The sequence below is a fragment of the Camelus dromedarius genome, chromosome 9 (genome assembly GCF_036321535.1).
Source record: "Camelus dromedarius isolate mCamDro1 chromosome 9, mCamDro1.pat, whole genome shotgun sequence".
Lineage (NCBI taxonomy): Eukaryota > Metazoa > Chordata > Mammalia > Artiodactyla > Camelidae > Camelus > Camelus dromedarius.
The window spans coordinates 66,332,424-66,358,883 of record NC_087444.1 but is presented as its reverse complement, the minus strand read 5'-3'; the positions used below and the strand labels follow the sequence as shown (position 1 = coordinate 66,358,883).

Sequence of the window (26,460 nt, the reverse complement as noted above, 5' to 3'; positions counted from 1 at the left end):
CCAAACTGGAAGCAACCAAGAGGTCTTTAAAAGGTGAATGGATAAACAAACTACTGCACATATATACAATGAATTATTCAGTGAGAAAAAGCAATTAGTTATTAAGCCACAAAAACACATGGAGGAAACTTAAATACACATTGCTTAGTGAAATGTGTCTTTTTTATTTTCTATATTTTTGATTGTTTGATACCTGGGGCTTTAATGACTCAGGAGAGACTTTGCCTCCCAGAATAGCAATTTCCTTCGGACAGTGAACAACTCACATGTGAGCCTGCCTTTCAAATGAAAACTAATCAAACAGAGCACAGCCTTCAACGACCCCCTTTATCAGACTCTCACACCATGGGCAGCATTCCCTTGCCCTAATCACTCGAGAGCCATATCCTAGCAAGTACGGACAGCTCTTTGCCCCTCAACCCTCTGAAACTGTTCAAACTAAGCAATCTAAAGCCTTCTTCCACTATTCCACCCATTCCTTCCTGCAGAAAACACAATAAAGCTTCTTGCTCACGTTTTCTTCTTGTTCTACCTCCTGACAGGCCCTGGTGCTTCCTCGTGTGGACCTGTGTGATGTGCTGTGCTGCCTGTGATTACAGAAGTGTATTCCTTCAGGACAGTCATTTCTGTGTCTGTGTATGTTACCATACCTAATTAAAACAAATCCTGGGTATACTTTAAAAATAAGCCAGTCTGAAAAAGCTACATACTTTAAGGATTCCAACTATATGGAGTTTTGTGATAGGAAACTGTAGACAGTAAAATTATCAGTAGTTGCCAGGAAGGAGAAGGGACTGGGGAAAGAGAAACAGTTGAAGCACAGGGGACTTTTAGGGCAAATTATTCTGTGTGATGTTGTAATGATATAAGATGATGCTGTATATCACATGACACTATGCATTTTGAAAATTCCATAGAACTATATAACACACAGAGTGAACCCCAATGTAAATTATTGACCTTAGTTAATGATAATGTATCAATATTGATTCTTCAATTATAATAAATGTAAAACACCACTATAAGATATTAATCATATGGGGAACTGATCAGAGGAGAGAGGGGTATATAGGAACTCTCCTTAAACCTAAAAGCACTCTGAAAATAAAGGCTATAATATAAAAAAGACAACCAACAAAATGTGGGGGAAGGATTGCAAATCATGTATCAGGTAACAGCCTTGAATTCAGAATATATAAAGAACTCAGTAAGAAGAAGAAAAACTGCCCAACTTTAAAATAAGCAAATAAGTGGAATATGCATTTTTCTAGGATATACAAATAGCCATTAAACACATGGAAACATTATTAGTCACCAGAAAAATGCAAATCAAAATCATAATGTGTTACCAATTTACACCTAAAAGGGCAAACAATCACAAGACAGACAGTAAAAAGTGTTGGTGAGGGTGCAGAAAATTGGAAACCAAATAAATTTCTATTGGATATGTGAAATGGACTTTGAAAACAGTTTGGCAGTTCCTCAAAATATTAATCATGGACTTACCATAGTACCTAGCAATTCAAAATTTAGGTGGAATTGAAAACCCAAAAGAATTGAAAACATATGTCCACACAAAAACTTGTAAATGAATGCTAACAGCATTATATTTATTATAAATTAATTATATTAATTCATAATAGCCAAAGGTGGAAACAATCTGGCCTTACCCACCAATGAGCCACTTCTAGCCTCAGACCCAGGTTTACCCACAAGTGGGCAGACATCAGCTTCAAGAAAATCACAGCCCCACAGCCTGGGGACCCAGCCTGCACACCAGCAGGCCAGATCCTGCCCTGGGACTGGCTGAACCCTGGCCGTGGCTAAGCCCTGACCCCGCCCACAAACAGGCCAACAATAGTTTTGGGACACCCTGGACCCTGCTGCCAACAGTGTCAGGAACAAGCCCCACCAACCAGCAACCCAACACCAGCTCTGGCACCCCTGACATGGCTCTGCCTGCACATTGGCTGGCACTAGCCCCAGGACTGGCTTCACACACCACTAGTGGGAAATAGCCCTGGGGTCTCCTGGACCCTGACTCCACCCCCAGTAAGCCAGCACAAGACTCAGGGCAACTTAGGGTACCACAGTCAGCCATCTTGAGATCCAGTCGCATGAACCAGTGGATGGTAGCCTTTGCACAAGGCAGAGCCTGGCAATGAACTTGATAGGGACGGCCAACCAAGCCTAGCAGACCACCCACATAGCTTACCCCAACAGAAGGACACACACAGCCCTCAAAGGGGCTAGAGCATACAGCTCTGGTGATGAGCGGTGAGTGCCTTACTGGGACATGTAGGATGTCTCCTACAAGAAGTCACTTCTCTGAGGTCAAGAAACATAACCAACCTACTAGACATATGAAAACAAAAACAGAAACTTAGACAAAATGATGTAACAGAGGAGTATGTTCAAAATGAAAGAACAAGATAAAGCCAAAACTTAGACAAAATGACATTACAGAGGAATATGTTTAAAATGAAGGAACAAGATAAAGCCACAGAGAAAGAACTAAGTGAAGTGGAGATAGACAAACTAGCTGAGAAAGAGTTCAGGGTAGTGATTGTAAAGATGATCAAAGAACTGGGGAGGAAAACAGATGCACAGAATTCTCTGTTACAAGTTTTTAACAAAAAGTTAGAAAATATAAAGAAGCAGCAAACAGATGAAGAATACAATAACTAAATGAAAAATGCACTAGAAGGAATCAACAGTAGGCTAAATGATACAGAGGAATGGGTCAGTGAGCTGGAAGGGAGTAGTGGAAATAACTAATGCTGAACAGAAAAAAAAAGAAAACAGACTCACAGCGAAAAAAAATGTGACAATGAATATATGTATGTTCACGTATAACTGAAAAATTGTGCCTTACATTGGAATGTGACACAAGATTGTAAAATGATTATAACTCAATAAAAAATGTTAAAAAAAGAAAACAGAATGAAAATAAGAACAGCTTAAGAACCTCTGGGACAACATTCGGTGCACTAATATTCACATTACAGGGGCCACAGAAGGCGAAGAGAGAAAGGGGCTGAAAACATAACTGAAGATTGGTTGAAAGTAGCTGAAAACTTTCCTAACTTGGAAAAGGAATCAGATATTCAAGTTCAGGAAATGCACAGAGTCTCAAACAGAACTAAACCAAAGAGGAACACACCGAGACATACTGTAATTAAAAATGGCAAGAATTAAAGATAAAGAGAGAACATTAACAAGTGGCAGGGGGAAAGCAACAAGTTACTTACAAGAGAACTCCCATAAGGCTATCAGCTGACTTTTCAGCAGAAACTCTGCAGCCTGCAAGGGAATAGCACTATATATTTAAAGTGATTAAACAGGAAAACCTACAACCAAGAATACTCTACCAGACAAGAATCACATTCAGATTTGATGAAGAGATCAAAAATTTACAGATAAACAAAAGCTAAGAGTTCTGCACCACTGAAACAGCTTTATAAGAAATGTTAAAGGAACTTCTCTAAGTGAAAAAGAAAAGACCACAACTAGAAAAATGAACTTTACAAAAGGAAAAAGGTCATCAGTACAGGAAAACATACTGTAAAGGTAGTAAATCAATCACATACAAAGTTAATAGGATGGTTAAAAGACAAAAGTAGTAAAATTACCTACACCCACAATAAAATAAACATGTATATACATAGATTGCTATATATTAACCTCATGGTAACTACAAACCAAAAATCTATAATAGATACATACAAAAAAGAAAAAGGAATCCAAACATAATACTAAAAATAATCCTCAAATCATAAGAGAACAAAAGGAACAAAATTTCAATTTAAGAATACTGAAATCATATCAAGCATCTTTTCTGATGACAGTACTATTAGACTAGAAATCAACTACAAGGAAAAAAAAAAAACTTCAGAAACCCACACAAAGGCCAAATGATACACTACTAAACAGCCAATGGATCACTGAAGAAATTAACAAAGAAATATAAAAAATAGCTGGAGACAGAGGAAAACAAAAACATAACCTTCCAAAATCTGGAAGGGATACAGCAAAAGCAGTTCTAAGAAGGAAATACACAGTGATACAAGCCTACCTCAGGAAATTAAAAAAAATATCAAATAAACAACCTAAACTTATACCTAAAGGAACTAGAAAAAGAAGAAAAAACCCCAAAGTTAGTAGAAAGAAGGAAATCATAAAGATCAGAGCAGAAGTAAATGAAATAAAAACTAAAAAAAAGAAAGAAAAGATCAATGAAACTAAGAGCTGGTTCTTTGAAAAGATATACAAAACCAATAAACCTTTAACAAGACTCATTAAGAAAAAAAGACAGCCCAAATGAATAAAACCAGAAATGAAAAAGAAGTTACAAATGACAGTACAGAAATACAAAGGATCATGAGAGATAACTACAAACAACTATATGCCAATAAAATGGACAACCTAGAGAAATGGACAAATTCCTAAAATGTACAATCTCCCAAGACTGAACCAGGAAGAAACAGAAAATATGAACAGACCAATTACTGGTAATGAAATTGAACCAATAATAATAATTTTTTAAAAACTCCAAACAAAGTCCAGGACCAGAAAGCCCCCAGATAAATTCTACCAAACATTTAGAGAAGGGTTAACATCTATCCTTCTCAATATTCCAAAAAATTGCAGAGGAAGGAATGCTTCCAAACTCATTCTGTGAGACCAGCATCATCTTGATACCAAAACCAGACAAAGGTATCAGAAAAAAAGAAAATTACAGGCCAGTAACACTGATGAACCTAGATGCAAAAGTCCTCAACAAAATGCTGGTAAAGAGAATTCAACAATACATTAAATAGATAAATAATAAGCTTATACTATATAGCACAGGGAAGTATATTCAATATCTTACAGTAACCTATAATGAAAAAGAATATGAAAACAAATATATGTATGTATATGTATGGCTGAACCATTATGTTGTACACCAGAAATTGACACAACAGTGTAAATTGACTACACTTCAATTTAAAGAAAGAAAGAAAACAAACAAACAAACAATACAGTAAAGGATCATACACCACGATCAAGTGGAATTTAGCCAAGGGAGGCAACGATGGTTCAATATCCAAATCAATCAATATGATACACCACATTAACAAACTGAAGAATAAAAATCATATGATCATCTAAACAGGTAAAATAAAATTTTGATGAAATTCACCATCCATTTATGATTAAAAAAAACTCCCCACAATGTTCATATAAAGGGAATATATCTAAACATAATAAAGGTCATATATGACAAGCCCACAAGTAACATCATACTCAATAGTGAAAAGCAGAAAGCATTTGCTCTAAGATCTGGAACAAGGCAAGAATGCCCACTCTTGACACTGTTATTCAATATAGTATTGGAAGCCCTAATCCAAATTGGAAAGAAAGAAGCAAAACTGTTTCTGTTTGCAGATAACATGATACTTTACATAGAAAATCCAAAAAACTACTAGATATAAAATATACATAATTTTGTATGTATTTCTATACAAAGAGTAGTTTGTTGTTAGTGTATAAAAATTAAGAAAGCAATATCATTTACCATTGCATCAAGAAGAACAAAATACCAGAAACAGACTCACAGACATAGAAAACAAAAAGAGGAATTCAAACAAATATATAGCTATCACAGGCAGAATCCAATGGCAAGTCATTGGCAAGGATTTCCTAGTCTTGAGAGGCCTTTTAAAAGTTGAATCTGAGATTCCTTATGAAAAGTTCCAGCACAGCCAATTAAAAGACCTTCTATAATAAATTACAGTTATCTAAATAATCAGGCTAAGTTTACTGAAACCAGACTTATTTTGCAAACAAATTAGTCTTATTTTGGCTGTTTCATAGAAATGAGGGTAATTTTAGAGAGAAAAATTATGTTTCAGTGATACTCCTTTATTGATACTAAGTTCTAGAGTTGTTAATTGCTTTTGAGGTTTTGTGTTTATTGCCCAAGACTCACTTCCTGGGTGGCTCTTTGTTACTATGTTATTACAAACGTTTAATTAAATTATTAAAAAGACATTCTAAGTTTATTTCTCAAATAACTTTCAATTAGGTGGGAAGTTACAACATCACTTAAATGAAAATATAAAATGTATATGTATATATGTTTACACACATGTGTGTATATATGAATCTACATGTTTACATGTATGTACATATGTAAAACCAGAATACTCAGTATTCACAACATAAACTGAACCACTTGTCATACTAATTTTAAAAATTAGGAAATGCAAAAAAGATATGGTCAACGAGAAATAGCAGGTTCCAAGTTACTTGATGGGTCTTTTTGAGGTGTTTGCCAAGAAAAAAAAAAAGTCACCTCCTGAAAAAAATGGAGCATTTTAGAAACAAAGAGAAAATACTAAGCCGCCTTAAATATGACTTTTAGATGTTATAACCATTGTTTTCTTCTCTGGAGATCTCTGTTGGAGAAGAATATGTTAGCTAGGCAGCAGTAGGGGAAGAACAGGGTTAACCAAAGAGTGCTTTGTTTTGCAGAAACTAACCCTTAAATTGCAGAAAGTTGCAAACACCAGATGTTCTGAGAAGGCTGAGTGCATTCCAGTCAACAAAAAACCACAGTGGGAACAACCAACCAAAACACCTGCTTGCTTGCAGTTTTTGACAACCTTGAATAATCTTTTCCTCTTCATCAAGCCCACCCTTTCAGGACTATGCATGTCCCCTAGGCTTAAAAGTTCCCCAAGCAGCTTCAGAGAGACAGTGCTTTGAGGGCTAGCTCCTCATTTGTCACTATAATAAATGCTCCTGTTTTTATCAAAAGTACTCTGTGTGTCCTCTCTGACATAAATCACAGCAATACTTTTTTGGGTCCATCTCCTAAAGCAAAGGAAATAAAAGCAAAAATAAACGGGACCTAATTAAACCTGAAAGTTTTTGCACAGCAAAGAAAACCGTCATCAATCAAAGACAACCCACTGAATGAGAGAAGATGTTTGCAAATGATATTACCAATAAGGGATAAATATCCAACATATATAAACAGCTCATACAACTCAACATCAAAAACAAACAACCCATATAAAAAATGGGCAGAACTGAACAGACATTTTTCCAAAGAGAAAATGCAGATGGCCAACAGGCACATGAAAAGATGTTCAACACCAATAATCATCAGAAATTCAAATAAAAAACACAATGAAATATCACCTCACACCTGTCAGAATGGCTATCATCAAGAAAAACACAAATAACCAATGTTGGCAAGGATGTAGAGAAAAGGGAACCCTCATGCATTGGTGGTGGGAATGAAAATTGATGTAGTCACTGTGGAAAAGCATGAAGGTTTCTCAAAAAACTAAAGATAGAACTAACACATGACTCAGCAATTCCACTCCTGGGTATATATCCAAAAAACCCCAAAACACCCATTTGAGGAGATACATCACCCCAATGCTCATAGCAGCACTATTTACAATAACCAAGACATGGAAGCAACCTAAATTTCCATCAGCAGATGAATGGATAAAGATGTGGTGTATGTACACACACACACACACACACACACACACACACACACACACACACACACACACACGGTAATACTACTCGGCCATCAAAAGGGAAATTTTGCCATGTGCAGAAACATGGATGGACTTAGAGGGCATAGTGCTAAAAGAAATAAGTCAGACAAAGACAAATACTGTATTATTACTTACATGTGGAACCTAAAAATACAACAAACTAGTGAATATAACAAAAAAAAGCAGATTCACAGATATATAGAACTAGTGATTACTAGTGGGGAGGGGGAAGGAACATTATATGGCTGAGGGAGTAAATGGTACAAATTAGTGGGTTTAAGATAGGCTTATGGATGTATTGTACAACACGAAGAATAAAGCCAACATTTTGTAATAACTGTAAATGAAAAGTAACCTTTAAAAATTGTATAAATTAAGAAAAAAAATTTTAAGTACTTGGCGTGTTCATTGGCTATGCACAAGGGGCAGACCCACTGAGTCCGGTAACTGATAGAAATGGGAAAGGAGACAATGAACCTTTCTTGAGGCCCAGATGACAGGGTCACCTTGCTCACTTGCCCTTCCTCGACCACGGGAAGGCTATCAGAGAACATTCGGGCTTCCATCTCAACCTCAATGTCACAGACAAGAGTCAGGGTCTTTACTGTCAAGAGGCAGAGCTATCCCATCCTGTGCTGTCATATATGACTATGTGTGACACACAGTCGCCAACAGTCTCCCCAAATTCACACAGCTATTGCTGTATAGTCACACACCCACCACTAGACAAAGTTAACACTCTGAGTCAAACTTCCTTCCCCTCCGCACACAGTGCTGCACAGTCCAACCCCACGGAGGCGCAGTTACAGAAGCAGTCACAAAGCTCACACATGCCTGCACGCAAAGAGGAATACATGGTCTCATAGAAACAACCACACACCACTACAAGGACACACAGTCACAGGTAACACACACTAGCACACGCAGTAACATATCAGGAAGACTCACCTGCATAAGGCTACACACACACACACACACACACATACACACACACATATACTGACGCTCCCGCATTATCACACACAATTTCATAACTGACACCAGCCTCCCCAACCCTACCCGTTCCGCCTGAAGACTTAATACTCAGTCTCCATTCCCTCCCCGCCCCAGCCCGGCCTCCGAACGTTTTACCTGCGTTCCTCCCTCCGGAAGGTGTCAGCGACCAGGCCCAACCGCTCCGAGAGCAGCCCTGGGCTCCAGCTGCCCGGGCGCGGCGGCTGCTGGGAAATGTAGTTCGGCGCCGCACTCGCGAGAGACAAGATGGCGCCTGGCTAGAGCTCAGCCAGAGATTCCTCACAATCGCTCCCTCCCTTCACCCCTTCTCCCCCCGCCTCCCCAAGCCTGGAACCAGGAGTCTTCCGGCGCTCCTGGCGGACGTAGCCTTTAACTATAACTCCTAGTTGGAGTTACCGGCGCGCTTGAACTGAGCTTATTATAACGCAAGACACAACACTGCCCTCTCCCAGAGACAGACATAACACAGATAGAATGTTACCTAGGTCCTGAAGCTCGGCCTACGTACCCGCCTCCCCCAGCCGGGGAGACAGTCCCACAAACTGGGGTGGAGTTAAGCAAGCGCGAAAGCTGACTCGAAAAGGTCTCTCGAACCACTGAAACTTCTGGGAAATGTAGTCCACAATCAGAAGAGCGGACGACCGACCAATACCGACCGATTCCGTCGGGGATTGAGCCCGGGCTTGTTGGCGCCCAGGAGACCTCTGGGAGTGCTAGCCAGCCCAAGAAGTGCGCAGGCGCAGAATTCGTGGCTCGCCATCGTTGTCTTTGTCTGCTGGTGAGTTTGGTTTGGGCTCTGCGAATCGCAGATCTGGGCGCGAGACCTGGGTTTCTGGGCTTACAGTCCGGTCACGGAGGCTGTAGGGTAGGTTTCGCGGAGCCTGCGACCGGGCTGGGGAGACTGAAGGGGAGAAATCGCCTCCTGTGACGTGCAGTGTTCGAAGCTTATGTGGATGGGGGCAGGGGTCCAGAAGGAAAGTGGGGCGGCTTCGCGGGCGGGTGACCAAGACTGTGAGGGAGTGCGAGAGGATTGTAGATTTGTAACCTGTGTGGTTCTAAGTTTGTGAGAGTAGGTGGCATTGTGAGCTTAGTGGGGTAGTACCATCTAAACCTCACTTTTCTTTCTAAATAACGATAAGGATGCATCTTTCTGGAGCATCCGTTTCTTTGAAAAATGAGAAAGGGAAAAGGCTAAGCAATTGAGCGATAAGTAATTTTAAAGCGATTTTTATATTAAAGCAGACTCACTGTGGAGTAGAAAACAAAATCGGGATTAATTTTTTAAGAAGAAATATTTCTGGAAAACTCGTTATTGAGTATCTAGACTCCATGTAGGTATTGACTTTCCTTCATTCTTTGGAAGAATTTTGGTGAGGCTGCCTTGAGAAGTCCTGGACTAAGGAATAGCTTTAAGAGGTAGTTTCCACTAGTGCAGACAACACAGAATTGGGAAGCAACTTGTCCTGTCTTTGGTGCAGAGATCAAGTAACCAATTTAAGACTCCCTAGTTTGTCAGTGAGTATGGCAATCTGACTCCTAATTTGACCAGGTTTTCCTCAAACCAAATAGCATTTGTAAACGTAGTGAAACAGATTTTCTTTTACCTATAAAGACAGTTTCTTCCAGCATTTTATCACACTAAACATGTTTTTCGATACAGTGAAAGCAAAGTACTACAGCACGAAAACTCATATGTAGAAATAATAGCTTTGATCATACAGAAAATAATCAGTATTAGTTATAAAGAAAAGTCCTTTATTTACAATAGCAACAAATCACATTAAACACCTAGGGATAAACAGTAAATGTATAAACCTATACGAAGGTTATTTTTAAATGTTAATGAAGGACCCAAAATAAAACTTGAGCAAATGGAAATATGTCACAGATTTTAAAAGTCTGCGATGTATTTTGTTACACGAAGAAAGGAAGGTGTATGCTAGGTGTAATAATCTCCTTTTTTTTTTTTATTAAGTGTGGGTAGGAATTTATATTTGTGATTGCATGAAGAAACTTTTGAAGTTCACACAGAAAATAAAAACTGTTGTCAGGGGATGCAGCAGCTAGGGCAGGGACATTTTTGCTTGCCTGTTTTGTACCTTTCCATTTTTAACTGCAATAGAGGAATTAGATTTCTACATTCACTCCATTCCTTTTCAGCTGTTTATCACTGCCTCATTCTTGAATGTTCCCTTGCCTTCCATGATCCTACCCTCACTTACATACTTCAGTCAAAACCAAGGAACAACTTCCCCCAAAAAACCTCCATCTGTGACTTATGTTTCTGTTTGTCCCTTAAATATTAGTGTTCCTGAGTTTCTGATTTTGATCATCTTTTTTCACCTCTAAGAACAGTATGAGCAACAGAATTCCATTGCTGTGACTTCAGGTGATAGAAGAGTAACAAATGTCCATTTCTGTTTGAGGCTTGTACTGAGTTCTTCATCTGTGTCTCCAACTGCCTAATGGACAGCTCCATCTGGAGGTTGCATAGGAACTTCAAACTCTTTATGTCCAAAATGTCTTTAATCCTGCAGTTTGCCTCCATCCTTTCCCCCTTTTGTATTAACCTGTTTTCATGAATTCATAGCACTGTCCACCCGGATTCGAAGCCTCCTATGTTAGATAAGGGAGGAGCTTCTGAGAAAGTTTTACCCTTTTATCTGTCACACCCCATTACAAATTGGAGACCATGGTCTCTTCAGTACACATAATAAGTGATAAATATATAAATTTACTGAACTAATGATTGAATGACCGTATAATTATGGGACACTTAGAATATTTAATTTCTCCTAGAGTAACATAACATAGGACAAATATTAGGCTTCTAAAAATTTTAAGAACTCTGATCCATGAATCATTACCAGAACAACTTCCTTTACATTTTATCCATATCACTCAAGTTTGGTGACTTCACATTTATGAGAAAAGTATTGCTGTGGGGTAAAATGGTATTCAGAACTGTGACTGTTCAATCAGGAGCAAGGCCACAAGTGACACCTGCTCAAAGGTACCTGTACAGGTTGTGATTCTAGAGAACTCTCGCAACTCAGTCATGTAGTTGTCTGTATAACCTAAATTCTGAAAATAAGGTACCTTCTGTTTCCCATTTTTTGAAATATGTGGAGCCTATAAATAGCATAATGGGTTTGGCCTGAGATGCAAATTATAAATACTTTTTTCCTATGTGCTCACATGTATGTTTGTACTCCAGCTTCTAAGCCAAGGGGTCATCATTACTTTGTTCTTGTTCACAGGCCAGCTTCCCTGTGCATCCCCAGGAGCTACACTTTCTTTATCCTTCAAAACCTTTGAGGATCCTAAGGACCCAGTCTAAATTCTGGGATGCTGCTTTGACCCTCAACAATCACATCCGAATCGTATGTCAGTATTTCGAGTTTTAAATCCATCAGTTCAAACAAGAAGAGCAATGGATGTTTGAGGAAGGAATGTAAAGGAGGTGTTCTCCAGGGGAGTGAGACAGAACCCAGCAGGTATGAATGGGATAAAGGCTCATTACAGTCATTCAGTGAGTTTGCAGCACCTGAAAATTTTTTTTGAGGAGATGGTCTTATCAGCCCTTGTTTTGTTTCTGTTTTTGTTTTTGGTGGGGGTAGGTAATTAGATTTATTTACTTATTTATTCTTAGAGGAGGTACCAAGGATTGAACCCAGGACCTCATACATGCTAAGCATGCACTCTACCACTTGAGCTATACCCTACCCCGTAGCCCTTGTCTTTTGGAGTGACAATTGCTGAGGATTCTTTAGATCCCCAAATAACGTTTCAAAAGACTCTTCCTGGATTGAAGCTCTTCTTTTCTCAGGTTCTGGAAGACTGGTTGCCCCTCTAACGTCTCTTCTGGATGCCAGCCTCTCTACCTCATTTGCAGTCTCAATTTTCTGACTTTCACAGCCTAAATTTCGTGCCTCTTCTCACTAACATGCTCCATTTTTCACTTCTCTCTGTATGCCTAGACTCCCTTCCTTACTCACTCAGTCCTTTTTGCCAAGGATTCTAGATCTGTAATTGTTTGAAAACTAGCACATAGATTCTTTTCTTTAAAATTTAACTATCATTTCTCCCTCCTTCCATTGTTATATATCTCAGAGGTGAATCTTACCCCCCTTATTCTTATTTCTTCTTATCTTCTTACCTCCAACTATCATAGTACAACTTTTCTCCACCTCCTGCTTTTAAACAGTAATGCAGGCTTGGCAATTGGTGCTGACTTCCTACTAGTTCACCTCTCTCTTACTTTTAAAGAGATATAGTACTACTATTTTTAAAATCTAATACATACACTTGATAGAAATTAAAATAATAGCTATGTCTCCTCATTCCTGGCCCTGAGTTCTCCATTTCTGCTCCCTGGAAGCAGCCACTATTAACACCGTATGCTTCTAAATGTTTACTTTTAAGCAGAGCAGTGACATGATTTGACTCTTGACAAGATTACCGTGGTTGCTATGTAGAAAAGAGTTGCAATATATATCAAGATGCTCAAATATTAAGCAAACTCTTAACGTATTCTGTATAAATGGTGACCTGTTAAGAGCAGAGGTTGGCAAACTATACTCTGCTCTGTGTTGTAAAAAGTTTTTGTAAAAATTTCATTCATCTTCTCCATTTTCTTATAGTCTGAGACAACTTTCATGTGCCTGAGTTGAGTAGGCATCTGCCCATCCATGATATGTAAAGCAATGAGATGGGACTAAAAAGTGCTATCAGTCATGGTAGAGCTAAGTGACTATAATAAACCCTAAAATGTGCTGGTTTGAGGAATGTAGGAATTGATTTCTTGGTTACAGGTGAGTAGTCAGGATGTCCCTGATAGCTTTGGTCTTTGCAGTAGTTTAAGATCCAGATTTCTTCCAGGTTTATCATTTAGTTGTACTTGAAGCTGGAGCAACAGTGCATCCTGGTCCAGCCAGATAAAGGAGGGAGGAATCTCCACTCTCGGGTAGCAGGGGTCAGTAAATTTTTTCCATAAAGGGCCAGATAGTGAGTGTTTTAGGCTTTTTAAGCCATAGGATCTCTGTTGCAACTGCTCAGTTCAGGTATTATAGCATAAAACTGGTTTGCTTAGCATTAGAGCATTTTGATTTGTGTTTTGAAAATACTTTTTAAACCACAGGATAAATGCTGCTGAAAGGACCACTTTGCCTGGTATTCAGATAATATTACCTAGTTCAGTTCAGGATTGTCTGTCATTTTACAGCATAAAAAATTCAATTCTGGTAAATATGTGTGAAAAATGTTGATATAATTCCTATAAAAATACAGGGGACTTTTATTGCCAATAATATGTAATTTCTTTGTTTTCTTTTGGCTTATTAGGAATAAGAGCTTAATCCTGATTTATTTTGCATCATACCTTTGCAAATTCAATGAATTTAAGAATTGGAAAATTTGTAATAAATAGTACTACTGTAATTTGTTAAAAGTTTAGTAAAATCTAAATCTTAAGCCACATGTGCCTTGGACTTTATGGTGATGAAATGTCTGAACAATTGTCTCTTTTTTTTCTATGCTTTTCTGTTTACGTTTTCTGTCTTTTCTGGTCTCAGTTTTCATAGGTTATATTTACTAGGTTTCAAATTTATTTGCATAGGGTTGAGCAAAATAGTCTGTACAATCCTTATTTTCCATCTACAGTTATTTTTAAATAATCATTTGTTATTTTTGTAATTTTGCTTTTATTCCTTTTTAGTTTTTCCCTAAGAATCAACTCGTGAATCTATTATTACTTCTCTTTTTCTGTTTGTAATAATTACTTTTTTATCTTTAATAATTTTTGTTTCTCTTTTGCTCACTTTCCCTTATTGTAATTCCTTATTTTGAGTGTTTATTATTGCTTCTTCTTAAAATAATGTAAAACATTTGTGCTCAAACTTCTCCAAGTATTTTTTTCAGATATATTCTATGGGCTGTGATATACATTGTGTTCTGAATAATTATTCTGAATATTATGCAACTTATTTTAATTTCCTCTTTGACCAAAGAGTTTGTTCCAGCCGGTAGCTTTTGAAATTTACATGTGAAAGATTTTTATTTCTCTAATTTATGACTTCTTTTTTTAGTCAAAGTATTTTGTCTATCCTTTTATACTTTGTGGAATATTTGAGGTTTTATACCTATTCTGTGGGCTAATTTTGAGAATGTTCTCTGAGCATTTTAAAGGTGGTTTCTACCTATTTACAAGATAGAGAAGAAACTGGTTAGCTCTACATTATAAATTAGTGTATGTTTTTATTTCATGTCCCCATTTTTTATACATTCTCATAGTTCATGGATTTGATCTCCTAGGTTGAGAGAGGTAGTCTTCTCCCTTGCTAATCTGGTTTTGCATCTTATATTTCTGTAGTTTATATATTCAAGATTATCTTCTTTGTTTTATCTTTATTCTTTATTTTCAGCATTTCTTATATATTGTTTTAGATGTCTATCTTGTATATATATATATATATAGTTTAGGTGGGTTTTGTTATACCAGTTGTTAAACTTTAGCATACATCGAAGTCACCTATAGGGCTTGTTAAACACAGACTGCCGGGCCCTACCCGCAGGTTTTCTGATTCAGGAGATCTGGGTTGAGGCCTGAGAATTTTCTGTATGAGCCTATCATAGTTCTTTTAATAGTTATTTTTATTCAAATTGCATTTATTTTTTAAAATATTTTATTTATTTTTTGTTTGTTTGATTTGGAGGGGGTAATTAGGTTTATTTATTTATTTATTTATTTTAATGGCGGTACTGAGGTTTGAACCCAGGACCTCGTGCATGCTAAGCACATGCTCTACCACTGAGCTCTACCCTCCCCAGCTCTAGTTATATTTATTGACAGGAACAATATGGTTGATAATGGTTCTCTTATTTAATATTATATACCGTTTAAGTTCTGCCTCATCTTTTGTATCTTTTACAGTAAGATCTTTGATTTGTTTTGAATATTTTTTTTTCTGAAAATTTGGGAAGTTTGTATTTTTTAATTTCTCTTGGTTGCCTTTATATTTGTAATTTTCTTCATCTTCTTCCTTAACTTCTTTAGGCAATATCTATTTACTCCCCACTATGGGTGATATATATTTTATATTGTCAGTCTTCCTCTTCACCACACAGTTGGTGACCATGTATTATTCCAGCTTTAAACAGTAACTGTTACACCCTTACCCCTACTTTCTGTATATGAAATTCTTTGCATCTTTGCCTTTGTGCAGTGATCCATCTATCAAAGTCCTATCCATCATTGAACCTTGAGCTTTATCTTTATTAAACGATCTCTGTCACTTCTAGGGCAATCTCTAATCTCTGTATTTCCATCCCATATTGTAGCTTTCAGAGCAGCTTGGATCTTAAGTGTATACTCTCTTATATTCATGTTTTTCACTTTGATGTCTAAGACATACATTGAAGCTCATTGAGAGAAAGGCCAGTTTTTTATCCTTCTTGTTTGAAGTCTTCAGCACAGATAAGATGATTATTAAATAATTTGTGATTGTTGTGGAGCTTCAGTGTGGATAGATGTACTTTTTTTTTATTGAGTTATAGTCATTTTACAATGTTGTGTCAAATTCCAGTTTAGAGCACAATTTTTCATTTATACATGAACATACGTACATTCATTGTCACATTCTAAAGATGTACTTTTTCATCTTTATTGAGGTATAATTTACATAAAATAAGTCATCCCCTGTAAGTATATATTATTTGATAAATTTGAGCAGTTTATAGCCATATAACCAACACCAAAATCAACGTATTGAACAGTTCCATGGGCAGTTCTTTGTGCCATTTTGCAGTTGAACTACACCCCTCCCCCATCCCTGGTGACCACTAATCTGCTTTATGTCAGTAGAGCTTTGCCTTTTCTAAATGTCATATAAATGTAGTCACACAGTGCATAATCTTTTGCATTTAATTTCTTGGACTTAGTTTTGTGTTTTGAGGTTGTCATATTGTAGATTTTTAATATTTAATTCCTTTTCATTGCTGATTAGTGTTATGTCCATAGGACATATTCTATTCATCAGTTAATAGACATTTGTTTTATTTTCATTTTTGGCTATTATGAATAATGCTATTATAAACATTCACATACTAGTCTTCCTGCGAACATATTTTTTCTTTTTTTCTTTTTTTTTGAATGAATGCCTGGGAGTGGGATTGCTGGGTAAAATAATATATGTATATTTAACTCTATAAAATAGTCTCAGTTGTTTTCCAAAGTAGCTGTACCGTTTTTCATTCCCACCAACAATGTATGAGAGTTACAGTTGCTTCACACTCTCACACTTGGATTGCCAGAGTCCTTTTAACTTGAGCCATTTTATGGGTGTACAGTGTATCTTATTAAGGGTTTAATATGCATTTGCCGAATTACTAGTTAAGGTGAACTTATCTTAATGTGCTTATTGGCCATTCATATGTTTTACTTTGTTAAATGTCTATTCCAGCCTTTTGCCCATTTAAAAAACTAAATTGTTTATCTTTTTATTGTTGAGTTTAAGCAGTTCCATATATTTTGGATGCAAGCCCTTTATCAGTTTCTCCCACTCTGTGGCTTTACTTTTTGCTTAAGAAACTTTTTGTTAAGAAACTGTGTTTTTTGAAGGACATTACTTTTTAATTTTGATGAAGTCTACTTTATCATTTTTCTTTTATATTAATAACTTTAATGCTTATGTTGAGGTCTATGATTCGTTTTCAGTGCCTTTTTTGCTTATGGCACACAGTAAGGGTTGAGGTATTTTTTTTAATTATGGAAATTGTAGCACTGATATGAGTAACAGCATATTACTAGTCAGTTCTTGCAATGATTTATAAGAAAATGAAGAAAAAGTTTTGAGAGGGATAGATCAGAACAATCTGAAGGTTTCCAGTGAGTGGATGGAAAAATCATGAAAGAAGGGATTTAGAGAGAGGCCAAGAAAAGGGCTCTTTACAAGAAAAGAGCTTGAGTGCCAGTATATCAGACAAAATAAAAGAAGAAAAATAAATGAAAACCAAAATTGATGATATTGATGGTTTCTGTATCCAGAAATTATAGTATCAGTAATCAAAATGCCACAGCAAATCAGATTTAGAAGCAAAGATGGTTATTTTCTGGCATATTTTATTTTTGTTCCCATTAAATAGATGTGTAATTCACCATTTATCCCATGTGAAACTCAACTGTAAGTAAATAAAAAGAGCAATGTCTAGCATTATTTTACAAGTCTTCAAGGACATCTCTGTAGGTATAACAAATGTGAGCTTTTAAAAGTCAAATAGGATTATAGCTTTGCTTGCTCCATCCTTAACCCACAGTTCCAACTCCACATAGACAACCACTTTCAACTCATTTGACAGTGTCTATGGGTATTTATTCTCGCATCTTATACAGCTATTTTACCTGTTTTAAATGTAATCCATTTAAATCCTTATCAACATGCTAAATATGAAATACGGGGTTCAGAACATTTCCTGCATTCATTTTTTCTTCATATTTTCTGTGGAACTCCTTTCTCTGGTCCTTCATATTTTCTCTTGAACCCTGGATTTCTGGAATTTTCCCCCAATCTATTGAATTTTTAAGATCAACATCATACTGTTTACTTCCCAAACCACTTATTTATAGAATCTTGTTACTATTTCATTGCTATATTAACCTCTTAGCTTTCTGTGATACTAACTATGGTATTGTATGTGTGTGTTCTTCTGTTCCCTGCCTTGTTGTTTCCTCTTTGTTTTGATTTATCTTTCACATTAGGGCTTTTGTCAAATCTTTGTGATCTGTAACTCTATGTTAATACATTGAGGTACCAGAAAGATTATTGTAATCTCCTTGTGCATGGGTGGGGCTTGTAAAATGGTGGGCTTCACTGTGCAGCATTCAGTCAGATATCTAGACTCCAAATGTCAGTATCTATAAATTCGCATGATCATCTCCTTTTTTCAGAAAAGAATGCTTTCATTATCTGACACCTGGCAACTTCTAGCGTTCCTGGAGTCTAGCAGTAGAAAGCAGTTGGGACCCAATTCTATGTATCAATTTTTACTCATCCCCTTCTTTTAGTATGGTAGTCTCATCTGCTTCCCTTGCCATCACTAAATTTAGAGTCTCTCAGTTGTACTTTGTCTTGATAATAAATTCCTATTCCTTCCAGTTAGGAGAGTTTGGTGGGACAGCTCCTCCTTTTATAGTCATTTTATAAGCCCCACCTTCCACTCTCACCCAGTCTCTCCAGTTATAGAGCCTTTTTGTTGACAGCTGTGTGACGAATTACCACGCTTCTAAATGGCATCCTCTTCTGCTAGCGTTTTATTTAAGCCACTCAGTTCTGCTGTTAATTTATAGTCCTTTATTTGCTTTCCTTTCAAAGTTTCTTAATACTTTCATCCACCGTTGTCTCCTCAACCTCTTAGTTTTTATGAGTAATGACCTTCATCCCCTTACTGACATGTTAATAGAGTTTAGGAAGATACAGAAATAAGTGTCTTATTTAACCACACATCCCTTTAATGATATTTCTATTCTTTTTTTTTTTATCCCTTCATCCTAGGTTTTCCAAATTTTATGTTTTTGTCCTTTCATCCTGTTTGTCACCTGTTCTTTATGATTCCTCTTACTTCACTGATTTATAAAGTATGTAGTTTCCTTTAAAAGCAGTTTAAGCTATATGCACCCAGGAATGCTGTTTGTATTTGAGCTCTCTTTTTCATACTGGTAGGTTAGGTTTGAAACAGTCTATTTTAAAAATTGCATACTTCTGAAATTTTGTTAAAAAATAGTGGAAAAATTCACACACATTACTGATATTGATGATGATGATAGCTACTTTATTGTATGTTTATTGCATACCAGGGATTAAATATTTTACAGTTACTGTTTTCAATGATAATTTTTTTGTACTCCCTTTTAGAAAAGGCCTGGGAATTTTCTAAATAAATAAAGGCACAACAGGAAAGACATGTGAGTTAAGTCTCATCCTTCTCCAGGAATATACAGCTAAGGAAAAACTCTGAAAACCTAAGTAGGAGGAAAGTATTTACTCTGAGCACAGACACTGATTCTTTAAGACTACTCCTCTATGTACAGGATTCAGTTCAAAAGAGTTTGGAACATAATTTACACTTAAATATGAAAGAAGCTACCTAAGAAAGAACCATTGAGAATATAATAAGGATGCTGTGTTTCATCCCAATTTAATCATCTGTTCTCAGGACTACCTGTGTGAAAAGTTTTCCATCATAAATTCAACTTCATTAGATACAGAATTATTATTGGAGAGAAACTATATGAATTTACTGAATGTGGAGAAGCTTTCATCCATGTCACGTGTGAAGAGATACTAAGGAATTCTAGTTGGAGAAAATATCTGTGCATGGTAAGAATGTTGGAAAGCCTTCAGCCTGAATCGGATCTCCTTCAGCCTGATCAAATTCATACTGGAGAGAAACCTTATGAGTGTAATGAATGTCGAAAAACATTTAGCCTGAAGCAGAATCTCATAGAGCATAAGAAAATACATACTGGAGAGAAATCACAGCAATGTCCTGAATGTGGTAAAGTATTCTCTCGAATCTCATCCCTTACTCTGCATTTGAGAAGTCATACAGGAAAGAAACCATATAAATGTAATAAGTGTGGAAGAGCCTTCAGCCAGAAGCGAAACTTGCTTTCTCATCAAAAACATCATACTGGAGAGAAAACTTATGAATGTGGGAAAGCTTCTATTCAGACACCAAGCCTCATTAAGCACCAGAGAAATCATATTGGAAACAAACCCTATGCATGTAAGGAGTGTGGCAAAGCCTTCAGTGGCAAGTCATATCTTGCTGAGCATGAGAACATTCATACAGGAGAGAAACCATTTGAATGTAATCAATGTGGAAGAGCATTCAGCCAGAAGCAATACCTCGTTAAACATCAGAATATCCATAGTGGAAAGAAACCCTTTAAATGTAATGAGTGTGGAAAAGCCTTTAGCCAGAAGGAAAACCTCATTATCCATCAAAGAATACATACTGGAGAGAAACCTTATGAATGTAAAGGGTGTGGAAAAGCTTTCATTCAGAAGTCAAGCCTCATCAGACACCAGAGAAGTCATACAGGAGAGAAACCCTATATATGTAAGGAATGTGGGAAAGCCTTCAGTGGCAAATCAAACCTTACTGAGCATGAGAAAATTCATATTGGAGAGAAACCCTATAAATGTAATGAATGTGGAACAATCTTTAGGCAGAAGCAGTACCTCATTAAACATCACAACATTCATACAGGAGAAAAACCCTATGAATGTAATAAATGTGGAAAAGCCTTCTCTCGAATCACATCACTTATTGTACATGTGAGAATTCATACAGGTGATAAGCCTTATGAATGTAAAATATGTGGGAAAGCTTTCTGTCAAAGTTCATCTCTTACGGTGCATATGAGAAGCCATACAGGTGAGAAGCCCTATGGTTGTAATGAATGTGGGAAAGCTTTCTCTCAGTTCTCAACTCTTGCTCTGCATATGAGAATCCATACTGGAGAAAAACCTTATCAGTGTAATGAATGTGGGAAAGCTTTTAGCCAGAAGTCACATCATATTAGACACCAGAGAATTCATACTCATTAAAACTCTATGAATGCCTTGAATTTAGGAAAACCTTCAACAGAATTCATACTAAGCAGTATATCAGAAAAATTATTTTACAGTAAAGTGATGTGAATGTGGAAAATCCATCAGCAACAACTCAAACTTAAAATACTGAGAATTTAATAACTATCATAGTATCTTGAAATTCTACACTCCCAGAACCCTCAGAACCAACACTGTTCATGCTGTAGTTTTAGGAGCATTCTCATTAAAATGAGGAAGGCCCCAGTTCTGGACACTAATCACCATGGTTCTGGAAGGCCTACCTGATGCATTCAGAAAAAGATATGAGAGGTATAATGATGTGAAATTAAGAGACAGAATTATCATCTTTTTGTTATGTTTTGCTACATGTACAATCATCAAAACTATTTGCTCTTGATGCAGTTGTAGAAAACAAAGATTGTGATAGAATATTGTTTTCAGAAACATGCATGTTTGTATGGGGAATTGGCAATTTATAGAGGTGGTAATCACAAATGGGCAGGAAAATCATGGATGATTCAAAAAATGGTCTCAGGGCAATTGACTCTTCATTGGAAAAATATTAGGTCTTTGCTATTGTCATACATTAAAGTATTTATTATGACATCCGAAAGCATTTAAGACTAGAGTGCAAAAAGCAAAACTTAGTAACATAAGAATTTTATAGGAGAATTTTTTTCAAACCTTGGGGTAGAAAAGAATCTCTAAAAATAGATTCCAGATTCCTGCTCTTGAGTATATATACATATACCCAAGTAACTGATACATGTACACAGGGAATCATGTACCTTTATGTTCATTGCAGCATGAATTATATTAGCAAAAAATTGGAAAGAGATGTCTGTCACTTGTGAAATGGATGAATAAAATGTGATATAGAACGTTCTCTGGCAGTTAAGTATAACAAATCAAATTTATATGTATTAACAGAAAGATCTGAAAAATCACATAGAGTGAAAAAAAGAAGTGATGAATATATTATAATCATACATGTGTGAATTTGAATTAACACTAACCAACACTACTATTAAAGCATTGGTTATGGATGAACATTTTTATGTAAAACTATGAAGAACAGATCAGAAGGATTCACACTTGATTCCCTAAAGTGGTTGTCTCTAGAGAGAAAGGCAATAGAAGGGAAATGGGGCCAAGCATGGTAGTTAAATGCTACTTCAGTTTTATATCTAAATACCTATCTCATTAAAAAGAAAGAAAGATTCTAAGTAAATATAGCAAAATGTTAGTTAATTCTGGGTTGTAATAATATATGTGCTTATTCTGTTGTTTATGCTATTTCTTTTAAACTTTGGAAAATTTTAAAAGATAGGGAAACGGGTAGGGAAACTATACAGAGTACATGTTATAATGGACCAACACTCCCAAATAGATGCTAATATTTTACAGCAGATATTTCTAAAATCGTATCTTTACTATATGAAATAATTTTTAAAATTAAGATGGTAACTTAACAATTTCAGTTATTTAAACTTACTCTCAAATGTCATATCACTAATCTCTGTGTGGTCGCTACTGAGAACTTACAGCATGATTTTGCAAGATGATTGGATCATATACATTTAAGGGATCATATTTAATAATACATGACCAGACCTATTAGAGAGAATTAGTTTTTACTGTAACATTTATCAGAAATCTCAACAGTCCACATAACTAGTATTGGCATTAGAAATTTGACATTTTCATAATGAGGAAACCATGGTACTCTAACATTTTTTAATATGCCACTGAGTAAAACTCTTGCATTTCAGCTTCAGTTTTAATCTGAGACTCTTTTTTTTTTTTTTCCTAATCTCTCAGACATAATCACCTCATCTCTTGTTTGTTTATTTTCTTTGGGAAAATAGCTCTGAAAGGGGAGATCTCAGACCTAGACAGAATTCTTTTATTAAAGCAAATCTTTTTGAGGATTTTTATTTAATTCCTTTCCTCAATTACTTGACATATAGAAAGCAGTTAGTGCTCTTTTGAATAAGTGATTAAAAATGACTATGTCACACTTAAACCTTAGGCTATTTTCAAATATATCAACTTCTTTTAAACTCAAAGTAATGCTATGCTGATACAACTGCACTGCTTGTCACTGGCATTTCTGAAGGTTGGTCTTGAGATAAGATTAAAAATGCCAGGGGTTGATTTTCTGAGGTTATGTATCCAAATAACATACTTGTATATCTATGTGAATTTAAATATCCTTTCTTTTCTTCCATTTCTCAGTAAGCATTCTCTCATATTAAGTGTTATGCTCCTGTGCTGGTGTAGCTTTGATGTCACCAGAGCAATTACCAACTCTAATGCAAACCAAACTAAGAGGATTACATTTTGGTGCTTATAGATGGCCAGGGCTAAGGCCCAGAAACAAGAATGATTATCATGGTCAGATAGAGTAAGATAAGCAATTAGGATATGTGCTACTTTAACATTTTAATAGATGCTATCAGTAATTTTCCAAAAGACAAGTTTCCTCTAGCCCGGCACTAGGTGATACTATGCTAAATTCATGTTTGTCTGATGAGTATAACCTTGCCTGCTCCTAGATTTGCTTCTTTGTAAATTTTCATATTGTTGGCCTATTTTCCTACAATTTCTTTTTTGTCAGTTTTGAAGACCTGTTCACATATTAAACATTACAAAGTTTATGGGTTGGTTATAAAGATATTTTAATCTCTAGATTATGTATGTTACTTCTTAGGTTTTCTTGCAAGTTATTTACTGTTTCTTTTTATAATATGTAAATATTTAATTCCACCTAGAATTTAGCATTTAATGTCATATATGAAGGTTGTTATTTTCTTCTAGATGGGTTTCTAGTTGTACAAGGACAATTTGTTAAAATAATCCAGCTGTTAGTTTAGCAGCCAGTCACACAGCTCTGACAACTGCATGTCCACCATAAGCCATCACAGATTTGAATTGGCAATCAAAAAGACAGACAGAACAGTAAGTTTTAAACCAACATTAGGTTTATTATTAGCTTTTCCTGACAAGACAGCATCTTCACAGCATATTCATCAGACAGTCTTTCAACTGCCTAAGCAACACAGCTTCCAGTGCCTTAGCACTGCACAGGGGAGAAGAGGTTACAAATGGTGGGGTTCACCTCAGCCTGGGAAATGTTAACATCCTCATCCAGGACATTTTACAGTAATCCACCATGGCATCTGAGGGATTTACAGTGGTATTTTCTTCTGGGAAACTGGTAGAAAGGCAAATCTAAGGTCATCTTTCCAGACATGGGTTAGTGGGAAACGTTACTGATCCCATACTTTTCCTATTCAACTGAAACTTTGCTATGTAATCCTTTAACCAGATGATCTTTTCCTCCTTCAACTAAAACTGCCTTATGTTCTCATTTGTACCAAGATCTATTCTGTGTTCTCTTGTTTCACTAATCTATTTTTATATTCCTATACTAATACCATATTAAATGATAGCATTAACATTAGCCTTACTGTATTTTGATACTGCATAATAGAGCAAGTCCCCCTTACTATTTTTCAGTTTTATTTGCTAATCTAAGTTAATTTTCTTTCTATGTAAATAAAGATAGTTTTCTCGAATTATAAAAACCCTTTGATACTCTAAGTGGGAGAAGTGACATTTAGGATATTGTCTTTCTGTCCACCCCAAAACAGTATGCCTTTGCATTTATTCAAATTGTGATTCATGTCCTTCAGCATGAGGATTCTGAACAAAGTAATTTGAAGCCCATCCCTATTTAATACCATTATATTATAGGAGATTTTATCAGTTTGGTGAATAAGGGAAACCTGTTATGGACTGAGTGTCTGTATCCCACCCCCGGAATTCATGTGTTGAAGCCGTAATCCCCAGTGTGATGGTTTTGAAGATGGGTCCTTAGGAAAACTAATTAGGTTTTGATTAGGTCATGAGGGAGGGACACTCATACTGGAAAAAAAGGAAGAGAGAGATCTCTCCATGTGTGTAAGCACCAGGAAAAAGCCATGTGAGCACATAGTGAGAAAGCAGCTGTTACAACCCCGGAATTGGACCGTCACCAAATCTGCCAGCACTTTGATCTTGGGACTTCCCAGCCTCTAGAACTGTAAGAAATAAACGTCTGTTCTTTAAACTACCCAGTCTATGGTATTTTGTTACAGTACCCCAAGCTAAGACTGCCCGTTTCCTGCTTAATTCTACCCCAGTCAGTTAAATATGGGGTAACCATCTTATCAGATGCTTATTATGAGCTCCAAATATATGGTAAGTAAAACAGGCACTTTCCATTAGGAGAGTGTAATCTCAACTCCATTAAAAAGCTCTGTAATTTTTGGCAATTTGTAAAACTCCCTAAGCCCCAGTTTCCTTATTTTAAAATAAGAATTGTTAGAACGGGAAATAAGTGAAAAATACACTTCCTGCTAGGGACAGCACCAAAATGTTGAACTAGGAAGCTCCAAGCTATTGTTCCCCCACAGAAATTGAAAAAAAAAAACAAAACAAAACCAGAAGCTTTCTGAACCAACTTTGTTAGTACCGCTGGAAAAAAGGTTTGTAGAAACAAGAAAAAGCCATCTTCAAACTGTTAGTAATGTTTTGTGGCATTTTCACTCTTGCCCCACATAGAAGGGATCTTGGTCTTGAACAAGTGGCAACTCAGCTTCCCCTCTCAAACTGGAGGGAGCAGGGCAGGCCATGCTTGCAAATTATTGTGTATGCCTGTTCTAACCTATCTTGAGGGTACAAGGACTGATGCAAGACACCCATCCGTTTCACACTACACAATGCAGGCAGGAAAGGGAGCATGCACTGCTCATAAAACCTTCAAGGTGGACTATAAACCCACAGATACCTGGGGCAAAAGATTATGGGTGGGGATATAGTCATCTATGGCCTGGAGGACAAGCTGGGGTAAAAGTCTTTGGGAAATTAGGACATTCAAAAGCAAATGTATATATAATAGGCTTTAGGAAGATACACACATGTCCACACCAGAAGCTTGCTAAGAAAAGACCTAAGAAGACAAGATTTCACCTTGGGATGATCCTTAGGCTCAGAGCAATTCTAGCCAAATGGTGAAGGACTGCCCCACACAGAGCCAATCTGCAAAGGTGGCTGTTCTTTTGCCTGTGTGAGTGGGTGGGTGGGTTGTTCCAGCTCCTAGCATTTAAGAAAAATCTGTCAAGGGAGGGTATAGCTCAGTGGTAGAGCTCGTGCTTAGCACCCATGAGGTCCTGGGTTCAATCCTCTGTACCTCCATTAATATAAACAAACAAGCAAACAAA

General features: G+C 36.6%; 1 protein-coding gene across 1 annotated transcript; it reads left to right on the top strand.

Moving 5' to 3' along the window:
• The first annotated feature begins 8,872 nt into the window (after positions 1–8,872).
• On the top strand, positions 8,873–25,310 carry ZNF260 (zinc finger protein 260). Its single transcript, XM_031456905.2, has 3 exons — positions 8,873–9,357; positions 11,840–12,076; positions 19,487–25,310. The coding sequence occupies exon 3, from the start codon at positions 19,949–19,951 to the stop codon at positions 21,185–21,187; it is 1,239 nt and encodes a 412-aa protein (XP_031312765.1). The 5' UTR covers positions 8,873–9,357; positions 11,840–12,076; positions 19,487–19,948; the 3' UTR covers positions 21,188–25,310.
• The last annotated feature ends 1,150 nt before the right edge of the window (positions 25,311–26,460 follow it).